The sequence below is a fragment of the Oryzias melastigma genome, linkage group LG4 (genome assembly GCF_002922805.2).
Source record: "Oryzias melastigma strain HK-1 linkage group LG4, ASM292280v2, whole genome shotgun sequence".
NCBI lineage: Eukaryota > Metazoa > Chordata > Actinopteri > Beloniformes > Adrianichthyidae > Oryzias > Oryzias melastigma.
In genome coordinates, this window is record NC_050515.1 from 323,452 (window position 1) to 338,131 (window position 14,680).

Sequence of the window (14,680 nt, forward strand, 5' to 3'; positions counted from 1 at the left end):
ACACAAACATAATTGGATTTAATACAAATATTCATACCAAGCAATGCAGAGAGAATGAAAATAAGAAATGTCTTAACACTCATAGATTAGCTTTTTATAATTTTGTTATTTTCTGGAGAAAGAATTGAGTTCTCAAGTTTAAGAAAAGTGCTTCATTGTCAAAATTGTCACAAAAATATTATGAAAAGGTAATTAGATGTAAATTAGTTCAACTGATTTAGGAAATGTGCAAACAATTACACAACAATAAAGTTATCTACCAAACACATGGAACACAAAGACAGACTGTGGAAGTGTATGTCTGAGCAGAGCAACAAACCTTATTTGTTTGTGTCAACAACATTAAAATACTTCACAGATGCAGTCCAATCATTTCCATTTATTACAAACAGAAACACTTAGAAAACAATAGCAGTACAGTAAGGTGCGAATCAGACAGTTTGTAATCCTGACCAACAGTAATCCAGAGCTGTTTCAGATGTTAGTCAGGAATAATCCAGTAAATACTGAAAATTATCACAAAATTACAAATTACAACACGATGCAAAGGATTACACAGGAATGCTTTGAGAGACCAGTTTCTTCCATGTGCCTTTTGTTTTGGTTAGTGTGATGTTTCATAAACGGTAGTGCTGGAGGAACTCTGGACTGCAGCAGTCACACAGGATTGAAAGCGGGACTCTGAGACGAGATGGTTTTAAAGTAAACAAGCAAAGAGGGGAAAAAGAAAGCCTGAAGAGGGTTTAGAGTCAAAGGACAAACAGCGATGGTCTGATATGTTGCCCCTGCTGGGGCCAAAAACCCGCAGCAGCCATGAGGCCAAAGGCAACGATGGGATCCCGACTCAGCCATCTGAGAAAACTAGATCATGAATGTATTATACCTTTGCAGCACCATCCTCATAATTACTTTCATATTTATTGGAGCTGGCAGCAAGTGCATTTCCTCTGGATTATGCAGGAACATTTTTAACACAGCAAACTGGAGAGAACGTAGCGTTCCAGATGTTTTAAACTGAAGATACTGCTGTGTGTGTGATGATCTCTAAGAGCTCAGACGATCAGGAACACTAGAGAACGACGCGTCTCTCCAGAAACACTGAACGGCTTCATTCTTACTGCAGGAACAAGGTCAGCTTAAAGTGCTCCACACATCTACTCTATACGTTCAGTAGGAATTTGCAGAGGTCTGTGCTGATATAGAGCCGCTTACATACTATGTACATTAAATATTTATAAACATTGTCAAATTCCTATTTAAGGCTGCTTGCTGGAAAAGAAAAGTTATCAAAACTATAGTAGCAGTTGGAAACCTGCCTCATGTGCCAGCACTGCGACGAAAATGCAACTCAAAGAAAGACGTTGGTTAAACAGCGATGCTCAAGCTTAAGGAAAAGGTCAGTCGAGAACGGTCCGTCTGCCACCGGCTGACCAGCTTTGCTACGTTAAGGCCGGGGGAGACCAAAGCCGAAATGAGCTACGATGACGTCCCATGTTTTTCCTGAAAGAAGCCCACACCTCACACACACTATGACCAAATGTTTGGATAACTGCAGAGCACCCGAGGGGTTTGGACTCGTGCAGACCGGCCCACAAGTCTGCTGTTGGCAGCGGCGTCCGAAATCAGAGACATGGAGCGTCATGGTGAACGCAGCACCGGGATCTGTCCAGGAGGAGCGACGCTCGGGGAGAGCAGGAGGACACTCTTGCAGCTTTGTGTTGTTGTTTTGTGTTGTGGGCAGTCACTGTGATCTATGAGCTCTCCAGAGCGTCCAGAACTTTCATTATCTGCTGCTTGATAACCTTGGTGGCGTCGCCTGCGTTGGGTATCAAATATCTGAGGGGAAAGAAGACGTTACTACAATGAGAGGGGACTATTAACATTAACAAGCAAAAATTAATATAATTAATGAAAATGTTCATTTAAAGCAGAATTCTGAAGAATGAATTAAAACACTTTTTGGTAGAACTGGAAGTCCCTAAAAGAGATTTCAATTCAAGTCACCTCTCCACTGCAGATATCTCCACATTGCCTGGATTGTTGCTCCCAAACTTGAATGTGATGAGCTCTGGGTGCTTCTTCTTGGATGTGATCTTCACCACGGAGCTCAGAGCTTGTCTGGACTGGATGTACGCAAAGCCCTTCCTGGAAGCGATCTCCCTCAAGCAGTACATGTGAGTGGCTGTGATCAGCAAGTGGCTGAAAAGACACAACGGAAATGTCGAGACATGAGCTTGAGTTTGATCAGACCCAAGTTGAACCCTTTAGCACCTGAGCTCCAGTGTTTAGGTTCTTTGATTTACTCTAACCTTGTAATTGTTAACAACATAATTCCAGTAGATTGTGAAGGAGAAAAGCAGCTCACGCCGCTTTTCTCCTTCACAATCTACTGGAATTACGTTGTTAATGGTTGAAAAGTTACAGTATGTTAAAGATTTTGTGTTTATTCCCCAAAATGTCCTTATAAGAAGTTGGTTTTCCTCTATACCTTATCTAGTTTCTCTAATTTTTCTAAACCACCAAACTTGTTTTTAGGAAAAAAAATATTTTTTTCCAACCGATTAACTGCTCTGCTTTCGAAATATTTTTGTATTTATTAAGGGAAGTGGGAAAGACTCACATTTAAACCCAACTTTCTTCATTGCTCAACAAATTTGGACATTTATGGTTGTGACAGGAAGTTGTGTTAAGAGGATTTTTTTCAAACTCACCTCGGGAACATGTGACCGGTTTCCTTCACCTCGTTACATGGAATGTGATGCTTAACATCTGGTTTGTTCATCCACGTCTGAATGTTGACTATTTCCTTGCGGTCGTCGTCCGACATGGATGAGCTGTCAATCTCATCTGAGAGGAGACAATCTGACGTCAGTCCGCTGCTGTTTTCCATCAAAGCTCTGGTTTGTTTAAGCTTTCACCTGTGTCGTATTCTTCTTCATCAGCTATACTGAAGACAGGCTTCACCCCCCGATAAGGTTTTCCGACGCGGTCACTGCTGCTTACGTGCCTGTTCACAGAAAACAAGGAACATTAGGGTCACGTCGGCCTGACTGATGGTGAAGAAGCTTTGCTGCAAGTCTGAGAACACAAAGCTCTGAGACAAACACCTCCAAGCTGCAATGAAAACCACAAGAATAAAGAGTTTTAATGATGAGCTTTCAGCTGGCACCAGTAGTTTCTCTTGTATGATAGCTGGGGCTATGCATCTTTTTCTTATTTTCCCAAAGCCCTGGCTATCATGCGAGATGATGAAATGGAAAGAGACAGTGCTCAGTGTTACTCAGCAAACAGAAGTGAAACTGTGGCTCCTCCTCAGACAAGGCGACAGCCTTCATGGATGTGAAGCAGCTTTACATGTTGTTAGTGACGCCGTGAAGACAAATATCCACATAGGAAACAGGCTGTCCAGACCGCATGAGAGTGAGAGGCTGTTAATGAGTGAGCGGAGAAGGCAGAGATGCTGCTACTGAGCATGCGATAATGTGCTGCAGTCCCGGGGCTGGTCTACAGCTGGTTGGCATGCTCGTGGAGAAACAGATCTAGGGTCGACAGCTCTTACCGATCGGGAATCACCTTCTCTGGCCAGGGCAGATTGAAAGATATTCTAGTGCAAAATAAGGCACAAGGGACTTTATTTCAAATGTAAACTACAACAAAAGCCCACACTAAAAAGCTAAAAAGTCTGATTGACATAAATGTCTGTGCTCTCAATTAGATAAAAAGATCTGCTAAACTGACAAAAAAGTAAAAACTCCCAATAAACTATTATTTATTTGGGATCTAATATGAAAAATATGTTGTCAGTTCAGAAGGAATTTGGGTTATAAAACTGTAATCAGGTTAGAAATTGATTAATATCACATTGAAGCTTTATAGATGTTAAAGTGGCAAAAATGTCAGGTTTACACAAGAACTTAAAAGACTAATAATATTAAGTTAACCCTTTACCACCAGAGCCACTGACACCTAAATAACATGCTCTCTTTGCATACCATCACTCTTCAACCGCTTATGCGATCAACATGAATCAGCTGATTCTGACGCAGAACAAAGCGACTTTTCATTTCGGCTTTGCACAGAAATGCTATCCATTCTGAATTTAAAGTGTTGAAAAACACTTTTCTACACTGGAATTACATTAACTGCATCAACAGTTGAAGAGTTGCGATAGTCGAATGAAGGTCAACGCTGTAGCTAAAGCTCTGGTGTTAAAGGGCTAAGAGCGTTAGAGGATTTCAAAGGAAGAACCGTTCTCTCACCTGTCTACAGGAGTCGAAGTGTTCTCAATGAAGCTGATCATCTTCTCTTTCACATTCACCGACTTTGACTTGAGAGCAAACGTCATTTTGTTGACCAGAGACTTGACACTTTTGTCTCCGGGGCCGAAAGCCTCGCCCTGCCACATAAGAGAAAACAAAAACCACAGCTTCAGTCATGTCCTTCCCTAAAGGAATTTGGGATTGGGATGTTTTTGCCGTACATCAGGAGAGCTCAGGCTGCTGTGAGATCCAGACGTGCTGACAATCCAGCTGACGTAGGAGGAGTCAAGACCATCGATGTTCATGTCGACCAGATGTTTCTGGAGAGCTGAAATGACAGTGTTTCATTTGTCAGGGATTCTGAACAAGCATTAAAACCACAATCATGAAGGATGTGCATGGCAAGTCTAGAGGTTCCAAAAGGACTAATAAACTCAATGTACTATTCAGATTCAAGTTTGACCCATAATTCATTTTATTACTTTTCAGTTCACGTTTTTATGAATGTTTATTTCAATTCTGCAAAGTTGTTTGTTTAATATGAACCACTGAGGAGCTTCAGCTAAAGAACATTCACATGAAGAAATAGAAGTTTTGTGATCAGACACAGAAGAACAAGGCTTAATACCTTAAATAATACCTCACATTAGTGGATAACACCGTTAAGACCTACTCTAATAAAAAAACGTGTTTTCAACTTGTTTTTGTAGCATTTTTCTCATGATGGAGAACACATATAAATTAATTTAATATAAAAACTGTGTTGTGGAGTATGTCTTTATTCAAATTGTGTTGGATCAGGAGCAGACAAAAACAAGCGGCTTGAAAACGTTTGGGTTTGTGATGCAGCTACTGCCATGGACGGGCCAAAGTCCCCCTGCTCTGCTCCACTCCAATTTGGATGCATCCACTTGCAGACAAACGGATCCATTATCATCTTCATTTTTCCCTTCTGAGCGGTCATCTAGCTCAAAACTGTATGGCTGGATAGCTCCAATATTGCTGGCCATTTCTTTTGCAAAACTAATGTTAGCTTGGGCTTGTGAGGTGCTATAAGCTAGCGGGAGAGAATGTAAACAAAGGGCTGATGAGAAATTAGCAGAGCTAACTTCAGAGACACAATCCAGATGCAAATTTCTAATGAGCTCCTACCACTATGCAGAAAACACGTCTTAAGAAAATGACAAGATTTAGCTAAAAAAAATCCCCCAAAAATATGTCATAATCATAATTAAAAGACCACTGGGAATGATTTTAAAGTAGAATAAAATATAGGTGGACTTTAAACTACTTAAAACCACTAATTTCTACAAGTTAAATTACCATTTTAAAGCATCGTAAAACAGAACTGAAGACCTATTTCAGCAGAGGTAAAAAGAGTACTCAGAGTGTGTATTTCATCAAAAGTAAATGATAAAACATTTTAAAAACTTTACATTTTTCCTTTCAAAATTGCTTACATTTGTTTTCTTTATGAATTGAACACATTCAACTTAGGTAAAGGTTTTAAATATTAAGCCCCAGGGCTTTAGTTTTAGGTGTATTTGTTCTATGTTCATGTGTGAACATAAAATGTGTACAGGTTTCTCTCCACACTTTGACATTCCTGCTGCTTCTTTGGTTAAGATTCCTAACCATTCAAGAGCAAATATTTGCGGATGCCACAAAAACGCAAGAATCGTTCTGTTCCTCTGATACAAGTTGAGCCCATTCCAGCCCTTTTGTTGGTCTATGGCTTGTGTTTAAATAACTTTCCAAAGATCGTTAAAGTCTTTTTTTCAGAATTGTCAGCTGTCTTTTTTTCAGATTGTTTTTCCTCACCAAATAGATTACAGTTTTAAGTTAGCCTGGATAATAATTCAGCTGTTTGATCATTTATTTGCTCACAGATAAACATGTTACGTTTTCTTTGCCTTTTCCTCACACACTGAGAATGTAAACAGTTGACTCACCCATAAACCCTCCTTTGGCGATGCTCACGTATTCTTTGTTTTTCTGTAACAAAAGAAAATGAAAGAATGTAAGGACAAAAACAACAAGGTTCTCCCTCAGTATGACTAATTTTCTGTTAAATGAACAGAGAAAGACTTAACAGTTAGTTTTTGTTGTTTTTTCCCCCTTCATATTCATGGAATCTTATATTATCTTCATGAAATAACCTTTAAAGTACTTTTTTACCTATAAAAGCCAAGCTCTAGAACCAAGTGGTACTTTAACTCTCCCAGTTCAAGCCCAACCCCCTAACGCTGAGTGTCAGGCAAGGAGGCAATTTTTAGAGTCTCAAGGGGATTTGAACTCACAACCTCTCGGATTGTAGGCTCACACTCTACCACTTGGCCACTAAGCTGGCTTTTGAGATGAAGGTGGAGTTAAGCATTGTCCCTAAGTACCCAATGACTGCCAGACCCCAGACCAACCCACCCACTGAGCTGCAGCGGCTCATCTTTCCGAGACACTTCTATGCAGTCGCCCAGCCTTAACCCTGAGTTACCACATCTCACCTGAAGAAAATGAGCCAGCACCATGTTCATGTACATGTCCTCCTCTTCTCTGCCACTTCCCATAAAGCACAGGTGCTCCCCGCTGGCGATGGAGCCCGACTCCAAAGACTGCTTCTGAGTCTCCAGCAGGGATTTTACAGAGAGAGCAAACTCAGAGGGGTTCTGGAGCATCTGTGGGAACAAAGGATTATCATAATATTGTTTTAAGGTGCAAACAAATTAAATACACAATAATTGTCCATGAGTCTCACCAGGTCAGAGTCCAGGTGAAAGGCTGTGGATAGATGTCCTGCATTGTACTGCTCTGCAGGCCGACAGTCCACCACAAAGAAACGGACCCCATCCTGAAACACATCAAACTCCATCTTATTGTTTTTTCTTCATGATTCTGATGATGGAAGGAAAATAAAGAGTTAAATTGTGGCTGACCTGCTGCAGCTGGTTTGCCTGCAGGATTTCAGGAACTGACACAGGGAGGCACATTGCCTGACTCAGATCAGTGTCTTCCTCTTTCAGAGCCACCAAGCTGCTACCAAACAGGTTCTGATTCATCTACCAGAACACAGACAGGAAACAGAATCAGCTCCACTCATGACAGCTCATCCCTGCCACGGATGTCTTGCTTTACCTTTCTGAGCGACAGGGGGGTTTTGCTCTGATAATACTGAGCCAGTGAAAACAAATCTTCAATGTCCTCAGACTCCAGGAGAGAAGGAGATGCTTCCAACATTTCTACAACACGGAAAATCAGTTTAACTTCAAAAAAACGTATCAAGCATGCCAAAATAAAATGTTAGCAACTTAAACCCACTGATGACGTCCTCCTTGCTGGCTCCTTCTTGTGTGAGAATGGTTTCTCTAAGGAGGAGTGACCGGATAGTCAGAACAAATAACCTTGGAGGTCAACAAATGTAAACAGTTACATACTTGGCATTGACAAGGATGATGAGCATGAGGAAGAAGATGAGGAAGGGGTCAGCCTGCTGGAGGTAGGAGTCCCATAGGGTCTGGGTAACTTCAGGAAGGCAGTGGCTGGAAAACAGACTGCCCATCTGAGGAAAAAAAACATTCAGATTATATCTGAAGCATAAATGTTTCACTCAGAGGAACAGAACTGGACCCGTTTGTCAAATAAACATACCCAGTTGATAGCATAAGAGTCAGGTGTGATCTTTTTGGTGTCCAAAAAGGAGCAGAGCTCCGGCTCATGATACTGCAGCAGCAGTCTGAAGAGGTGGAAGGGCCGGCCTTTCTGCACACAGTCCCTGAAATGACCACAAAGATCAGGTTTGACAATGAAGAAGAAGAAGAAAAAAACAGTGTCACTAGGACTCACCTAGGGACGTATTTGTTCATGATGGCATAGAAACAGTTGTAGAGATCGCTGCGCGGCAGCTGCAGCCCCAGCAGCGGTTTGAGCAGATGCGGCCAGCTGAGCTCTGGGCAGAAGGTAATGTTGCGAGACTTGCAGTAGAAAGTGATGACCGACTCCACATCCGACACTATTTCCTTTCTTTCTTCCTCCGGGATTCCCAGCTGATCTGAACGAGAACAAGCAGAGAGTTAACATTTATTAGTAAAGCATCAAGCTGAGAAGCTCAAAGGCAGAAAAGGTATTTAATCCTTCAAAGACATATCTTTAGAGCTAAAAACGTATTTATAAAATACATTTATTTTTGTGTGAACAAATAGTTGCTTAAAGAAACAATCTGATAAAATGTAACTTATATTTAGATCAACAGTCAAAAGTGTTTATCAAAATAAAAATATCAATACACTGTGAACTATACAGTATTTACAGAATGAATGTGAGGATCAGAGGAGGACTACCAAGTATATAAAAGGGTGTTTAAGGCTAAATCCAAACTCTTCCTCTACGGCTTCTCCCTACCCTTCCAGGGGAATTTGAAGCCTTAGTGGTGTCCGAAAATGCATTTTTTTTTAAGGGAAACGCGAAGGGACTTAAGGCTGTGTATCCCTCCGATGGAATAGAGATCTGCGGCACACCGCGACGCTGAGGAGAAACACTTTTCTTCACGTGGCTGTGCTCTGATGCACAGAAGTTTACACTTAAATCTAAGTCATGATTTTTTTGTTTGTTTTAGAATGGCTTTTTAAAAGTTGTGAAAACAATCCCTACAAGTTTGTACAAGTTAAATTTCAGAGTTTTTAAGACCCATTTTAAGGCCATGGAATTCTCAGTCTATTTCCCATTTTGTGATTAAAACTGTAGCTTCTTATCTTGCCGTTTGTGGTCTGTGCTGTTATGGTCTTTCCTTAAACCAATGGAAAGCCTTCCGTGTATTGGTGCATAATGATCGGTTCTGCCACTGTTTATTTACAATACATCCTTTCATCAAAAGGTGGTTGAAAATTTTAATTTTTGATAAGAAAAACTAGAGATGTTTCAAATAGCACAATTTTTAAAGCTCAGATATCAACTGTAAGACTTTTTTAAGGCATTTTAGGGTATCATTTCCAAATTCAACGCTTTTTAGACTTTTTTAAGACCCTGCGGGAACCATTAATGTTATGTATTTTTCCAGAGCTGACAGCTAAGCTGTAACGTAGATGACTGGCAACTATTAATGACGTCATTGAGGGTTAGTAACCTCCAACTTTGAAGACACTATTTTTCTATAACTCTCAGTTTGAAGGGCTAAATGTAGGAAGAAGACATAGGGGTCGGGGGAAGAATTTGGATTCAGCTTAAAGAAGACATTTTTTTTGTTCTGGTTCTGAAGCACTAGAATGGTGTCAGAGAAAAAGGTTATGTAAAACCACAAACGGATGAAAACTGGTGGAGACAGCATCATACAGGTCTTTAAAGTGACCCTAGATCCTGATGAGACCAAACTTTATGAGGTACTTGAATGACTCCAAGATCAAAGGTGAGGTAAACCAAAATAGATTTATTATTTTTTTGTTTATTTGTTGTTTGTTTGCATGTTTGGGGATTCGATTCACATTTTCTGGAAGTGGACAAACAAGCTAATCTACCATGAATTCACAGACATTCCTTTCCTCCAAAAATGAAAGCTTAAATTCTCCCACAGAGGAAAAACAAAATGACTCGGCAAACTCGAGAACATGTTGAACTACATGAAGAAGTGCATTTGTTAGGAAGTGACCTACCGATCAGCTGTTCACCGCGGTTGTGAATGAGGGTCTGTTCTGGTAAATCATGGACACCATCCCAAGGAGACAAGCTATCTCCTTTTCCAGAAACATTTAATGCGATCTGGCAAAAAAAAAGTAAATAATTCAATGATGATAAATAAAGCTTATAATTAAATCAAATATTTGTTCATCATTTAGCAATAAAGCTTAATTGATTATCTGTCTGAAACAACATGTTTTAGACAATAATATTGTACATTTATTTAAAACCATTTCCTGTGTTTTATTTGCAAAGATTTTAAAGGTACAAAAATAAAGCCACAAACACAGGGACTCCAGTGGATTCATATTTTAAAAAGCAAAGTAAATTTGGTTTTAACTCCATGTTCTCGTTACCTGTAGAGAACAATCTCTACGTAAAAATTCAAACAATGACAGGAGTGTTGCTTACGTCAGAGTCGGGGAAGTGTCATTATTAGACAGTGAACCTTCCATTTAAACATGAAAGGCTGGTCTTTCCAGTACTACTCTGAGGTTTACCACCAGACAGACAGACTTGCATACCAGCATATTAACCTCAATAGAACACAGAGACGTCAAATTACAACTCCTTCCCCAAAGCACTAAATGTCACTTTTACTCTATTTTTTATCTATGTAGCTACATGTAATTGATGATAATTTGAAGTCTTTGCTCCTCATGATACTTCCTGTTTGCCTTTTACTCATTTTGATAAAAATCCAGCATAAACTGTCATTTCTAGCTGGAGGTCTTCTCTAGTTCATTCTCTGTCGATGAACCTGTATTTGAGCAGTACAGTATTTCAATATTCAACAACCAGTAAGTAATCTGAAAATAAATCAATAGTTTCTAATTCAAAGTCCCATTCCGTTAATCTTTTGAGTTATTTTCAAAGCATTCCCACTGTTTTTTCAATTATAATTTATAATTTTAGTCAAATTTGGGTTTAATTTTCTCTATACATTTCTGCCATCGTCAAAAAATATCACAAGAACACATTAAAAACAACAAAAAACTCATTTTTTTAGGACTGGGTCCTAAAGTCCTTTACCTTTAGTTCTTGTTTTAGTGAACAATATAATTTCCTTTTGCCAATTTTTTTCTGCTCCTCTTTTTTTGTTTGTTGTTCACAGAGGACTTTTACTAGTGAACTGGTTTGTGATAAGTCAATAATCTATACAGATAAGAATTTAAACTCAACAGTCCAAGATTTCACCCTGACTAAGCAATAAGGCTGGTGATGGAAATTGCAAAAAGGGTTGGAATTTCACAGGTAATATGTGTGGCAAAAATGCACATTGCTCCATTGCCTGCACATGTTTATAGTGCATCTAAGGCTGAGTTTTGTTGTTGGTCACGCGTATTTAAAATTAAAGTTAAACTTAAAGTCCCATCAGCTGTCACGCTGACAGCTGTGTGAAATTTATCATCAACATTTGACCATCTCCTGGGGAAGCGATATGCTGCAGACAGCCGCGCTGAGGAACCATGTGGTGGTTTAACTCTAACCATAATCCTAATCCTTCCTCCATACAGCCAAAAAAACAGTTCAGCACAATTTAGAAAATTACGTAAGAATAGTCACTCTCAAAGGACAAAGGCTAAAGCTATTTTTCAGCCTGTGAAGAAGGAGCCAACACGTTTCTCACCTTCCACATCTTGACTCTGTGTTGTGCTGATTGCTCCTGGACCTGGGTGATGCCTCTGTCCATCTCCATGTCAGAGCTTCCCGAGTCCAGAGCCTCAGCTAGATCCTGATCCCTGAGTAACATGCATACAGCAATCCATTCAATTCAAACAATGTTTACATTATGCAACATATTCAAACATTTTATTCTGAATCTGAATGCATAAAAACAAAATCCCAGGGAGAGACTGAAATGCTATCAAACATTAGTATCTATAACAGATACTACCAAGTGAAGAAAATAAATATGAATAATATTTGTAATCCTTTTTACAAATAAAGTTCTCATATTGATATTATTTTTTTAATTAAGGAAAAGATAAAGAACCCAATAATATAGACCTTTTTGTGTTTAAATCATTAGTGACTTTCACAATAATTTGTCACCAGACAGATGACTTTAGCTATTATAGACTATGACTATTATCGATTATGACTAACAAGATCTCTGTTATCATTTTCCATTTCAAATCTGTTCTTAAGCGGTGACTATACTTCACTGACAAAAATTCTGTGTGCGACAGAATGGAGTTTGACAAGTTAGAACATGTCAAATATAACTTTTGTCAGAACGTGACTGAGAAAGAACAATAAAATAAACCGGGTAACTGTCAAGTTGTTAGCACAAGAGCTACTAAAGGTTGGCTTTAAGTTTCCCTTAATAATGAAAACAAGTTAAAAGTATTCCGCATCATAACATATTCATTGATGAATTATTTGTTATTTCTACTTTTGCGCGTGAGCTGTCAACCAGAAACAAGTCTTTTATCCAATCTTTTCTATTTTTCAGTAGCTGGCTAGCTTTCGCTAGCGAAGCTAAACTAGCTTTAAAATTGACCGTTCAGGAAGCGGCTCAGCAACGAACACCCACCTCAAATGTTTACGCGTAAAATCATTGAATATCACTTTGACAAGACCTGTTGACGCTTAGAAAACACGAGGGAAAAAATGCTAGCAAGAAAAATCTTACCAGCTTCCCTGAAGAGCTTCCTCCACAGCATCCGCCATTGTTGTGTTCTCGGAGACACGTCACGCGTCGGTCGTACGTCATTGTGGCGTAAGCACGTACATTATTTTATTTTGAAATGTTATTTATTTATTGTGCAAATATGAAAATTGAGAATATTGTTAACAAATTTGATTAAAGCATCAGAATTTTTACTTTCGGGGTTTTGTTTTTTTGAACTTTTTATATATATAAAATAAAAAGAAATAGTTTTGAATATGTTTTTATAGCAAATGAAAAATGTTAGAAACTGTCATTCTCAATACACCACAATGTAGTTAACCTGCTTCAACCAGATTAACAGGAATGAGTCCTGAGTTTTAACCTCGTGCTGCTTGTGTCCAAACATGCCTCTTTCCAGAAGAGCTGCAGAGATGTCCAGCCTTTTATTAATGCGTCAGCTGATCAGCACCATAAAGTCTGCTGGAGACAGAAGAGGCAATCTGCTGAAACAATGAACACAAATACCATAGGACTCAGATATAAATAAGCAATTATGACTTCATTTTATTCATCTTTCGGCATATCCCATCAGGGGTTCCCACAGTGAATCAGCTTTCCCTGATCTGCACATTTTAGTTTGGCAGATCAGAATTTACGCTGGATGCCCTTCCCGACCCAACCTTGTATTTTATACAGGCCGGGAACCGGGACAGGGAGACCCACTCCCAGGCCCTCCTGTGGCTATTAGGCAGTATCGTAAAGGATCTTGCTCAGGGACCCACACTGGAATAACCTCATTGCCGATTCAAGTACAATGCTAACATAATTTTTTTATGATCTTAGATTTGCAGATTTTAGTAACTGTAATTAAGATTCTCATAGGTTGCAGTTATGTTTCTTACCAATTGCATCAAGATTTTTTATTAAAATGAATATTTTCTAACCAATTAAAGGCGTTTTAAATGTATGTATAAACATTTTAATAGGCAATGATAAACTATTGGATTTTGTGGTATAATTGGATTGGAAATGGTTTATTTCATGCCATCAAAGAATACAAATTATTAATTAACAAAATAATCAGAGGTTTGTATTCATACAAAGACATGTTACTTATAGAATAATTAAACATAAAATTGTCTGGAAAATAATAACCTCACATGAATAAAATTATAAATTGTGTTAATTATATGTATATATTATATATACTAATTTTTGTTTTTGATCATTTTACTTGAACGACGATAAAAGCAAATTTATTTAACAGATTTCTGGTTTTGTTGTTGGAATCTGATTCAAGCTCTTAGCAACTAATAGGTTAAGTCCAATGAACCAAAGGAAAAACATTACCACTAAACTAACAAAAACAGATTAATAATTTGTGATATTCAGTGAAAAATTGAAATATTCGACATGCCACACACCCAACATCTCAACACAACTGTAAAACAAAAGCTCTTCACTCGGCATACATTTGTTGAGCTGAACTTCATTCCAAGAATTATAACTTTATTAGGATTCTTAATTTGTTTGGTCACCATTCACACCATTGAAGGGCATTATTTTAACAAACAGCCAGAAATGTAAGTCAGTTGATGATTTTGAAAATCACCTTTTGAGTTTGAGAATTACTTTAGCGCTCGTCCTTAGCAGCAGCGGCCGCGGAAAGAATGCATGATACGGTTCTTCTAAAACTGTTCAACCATTACTGCTGAGGGGAACATTTACAGAAAATATGAGAGAACTCCAAAGCTCAGCAGAACAGCTACATCTTTAATAATAATAAAAAAAATAAAATACAACAGTTTAGATGCTATTAAAGAACCACATCACACATTTTACAAGAGCCTGCCGGAGCTGCATGGAGGCTGTAAACGATAAGGCCGGCGTTTGGAAATTTTACTTTAACAGGAGGGTAAAGACTTCAACCACTTTATCAAAAACTCCAACAAAACAAACAAACAAAAAAGAGTTTACACCAAAATATAAACCTCAATTATAAGTCTAAAACAAATGAGTTGGGGGACGAGGAACAAAACAAAAACAACCAGATCATCAAATGTGTCAACGCCTGACCATTAAAACGTACTTTATTTCTCAAACTCAAAAGGATTTAAGGTTTCAAACATTAGCTAGTGTTCAA

General features: G+C 38.6%; 2 protein-coding genes across 4 annotated transcripts in view; both read right to left on the reverse strand.

Moving 5' to 3' along the window:
- Nucleotides 1-359: 359 nt before the first annotated feature.
- Nucleotides 360-12,698, reverse strand: tbc1d23 (TBC1 domain family, member 23). Of its 3 annotated transcripts, none has more exons than XM_024278341.2 (19): nt 12,559-12,698; nt 11,551-11,662; nt 9,896-10,001; nt 8,097-8,301; nt 7,902-8,025; nt 7,688-7,812; nt 7,572-7,618; nt 7,389-7,492; nt 7,190-7,312; nt 7,012-7,104; nt 6,761-6,931; nt 6,212-6,254; nt 4,481-4,587; nt 4,260-4,396; nt 3,560-3,604; nt 2,919-3,007; nt 2,712-2,847; nt 2,005-2,199; nt 360-1,836 (listed from the first exon to the last, which is right to left on the reverse strand). In XM_024278341.2, exons 1-19 carry the CDS (start codon nt 12,594-12,596, stop codon nt 1,752-1,754), a joined length of 2,085 nt encoding a protein of 694 aa, XP_024134109.1. In that variant the 5' UTR covers nt 12,597-12,698; the 3' UTR covers nt 360-1,751. The 3 variants fall into 3 exon arrangements, with proteins under 3 accessions (XP_024134109.1, XP_036067294.1, XP_024134110.1); XM_036211401.1 differs by lacking the exon at nt 12,559-12,698 and adding an exon at nt 12,460-12,554; XM_024278342.2 differs by lacking the exon at nt 3,560-3,604.
- A 1,308-nt stretch (nt 12,699-14,006) lies between these two features.
- The window catches only part of tomm70a (translocase of outer mitochondrial membrane 70 homolog A (S. cerevisiae)), a gene marked incomplete in the record, with an annotated part of 12,834 nt that continues 12,160 nt past the window's right edge, over nt 14,007-14,680 (reverse strand). Inside the window, 1 exon segment of the mRNA XM_024278343.1 lies at nt 14,007-14,680.

What these genes read in the sequence shown, in the direction of transcription:
- tbc1d23 (XM_024278341.2), bottom strand. Translation starts at nt 12,596, where the DNA reads ATGGCGGATGCTGTGGAGGAAGCTCTTCAGGGAAGCTG. An exon ending in CCCCCCTGTCGCTCAGAAAG is followed by an intron (nt 7,313 to 7,388) that starts GTAAAGCAAGAC and finishes GTGTTCTGGTAG; the next exon opens with ATGAATCAGAACCTGTTTGG. An exon ending in TTCACCTGGACTCTGACCTG is followed by an intron (nt 6,932 to 7,011) that starts GTGAGACTCATG and finishes TTGTTCCCACAG; the next exon opens with ATGCTCCAGAACCCCTCTGA.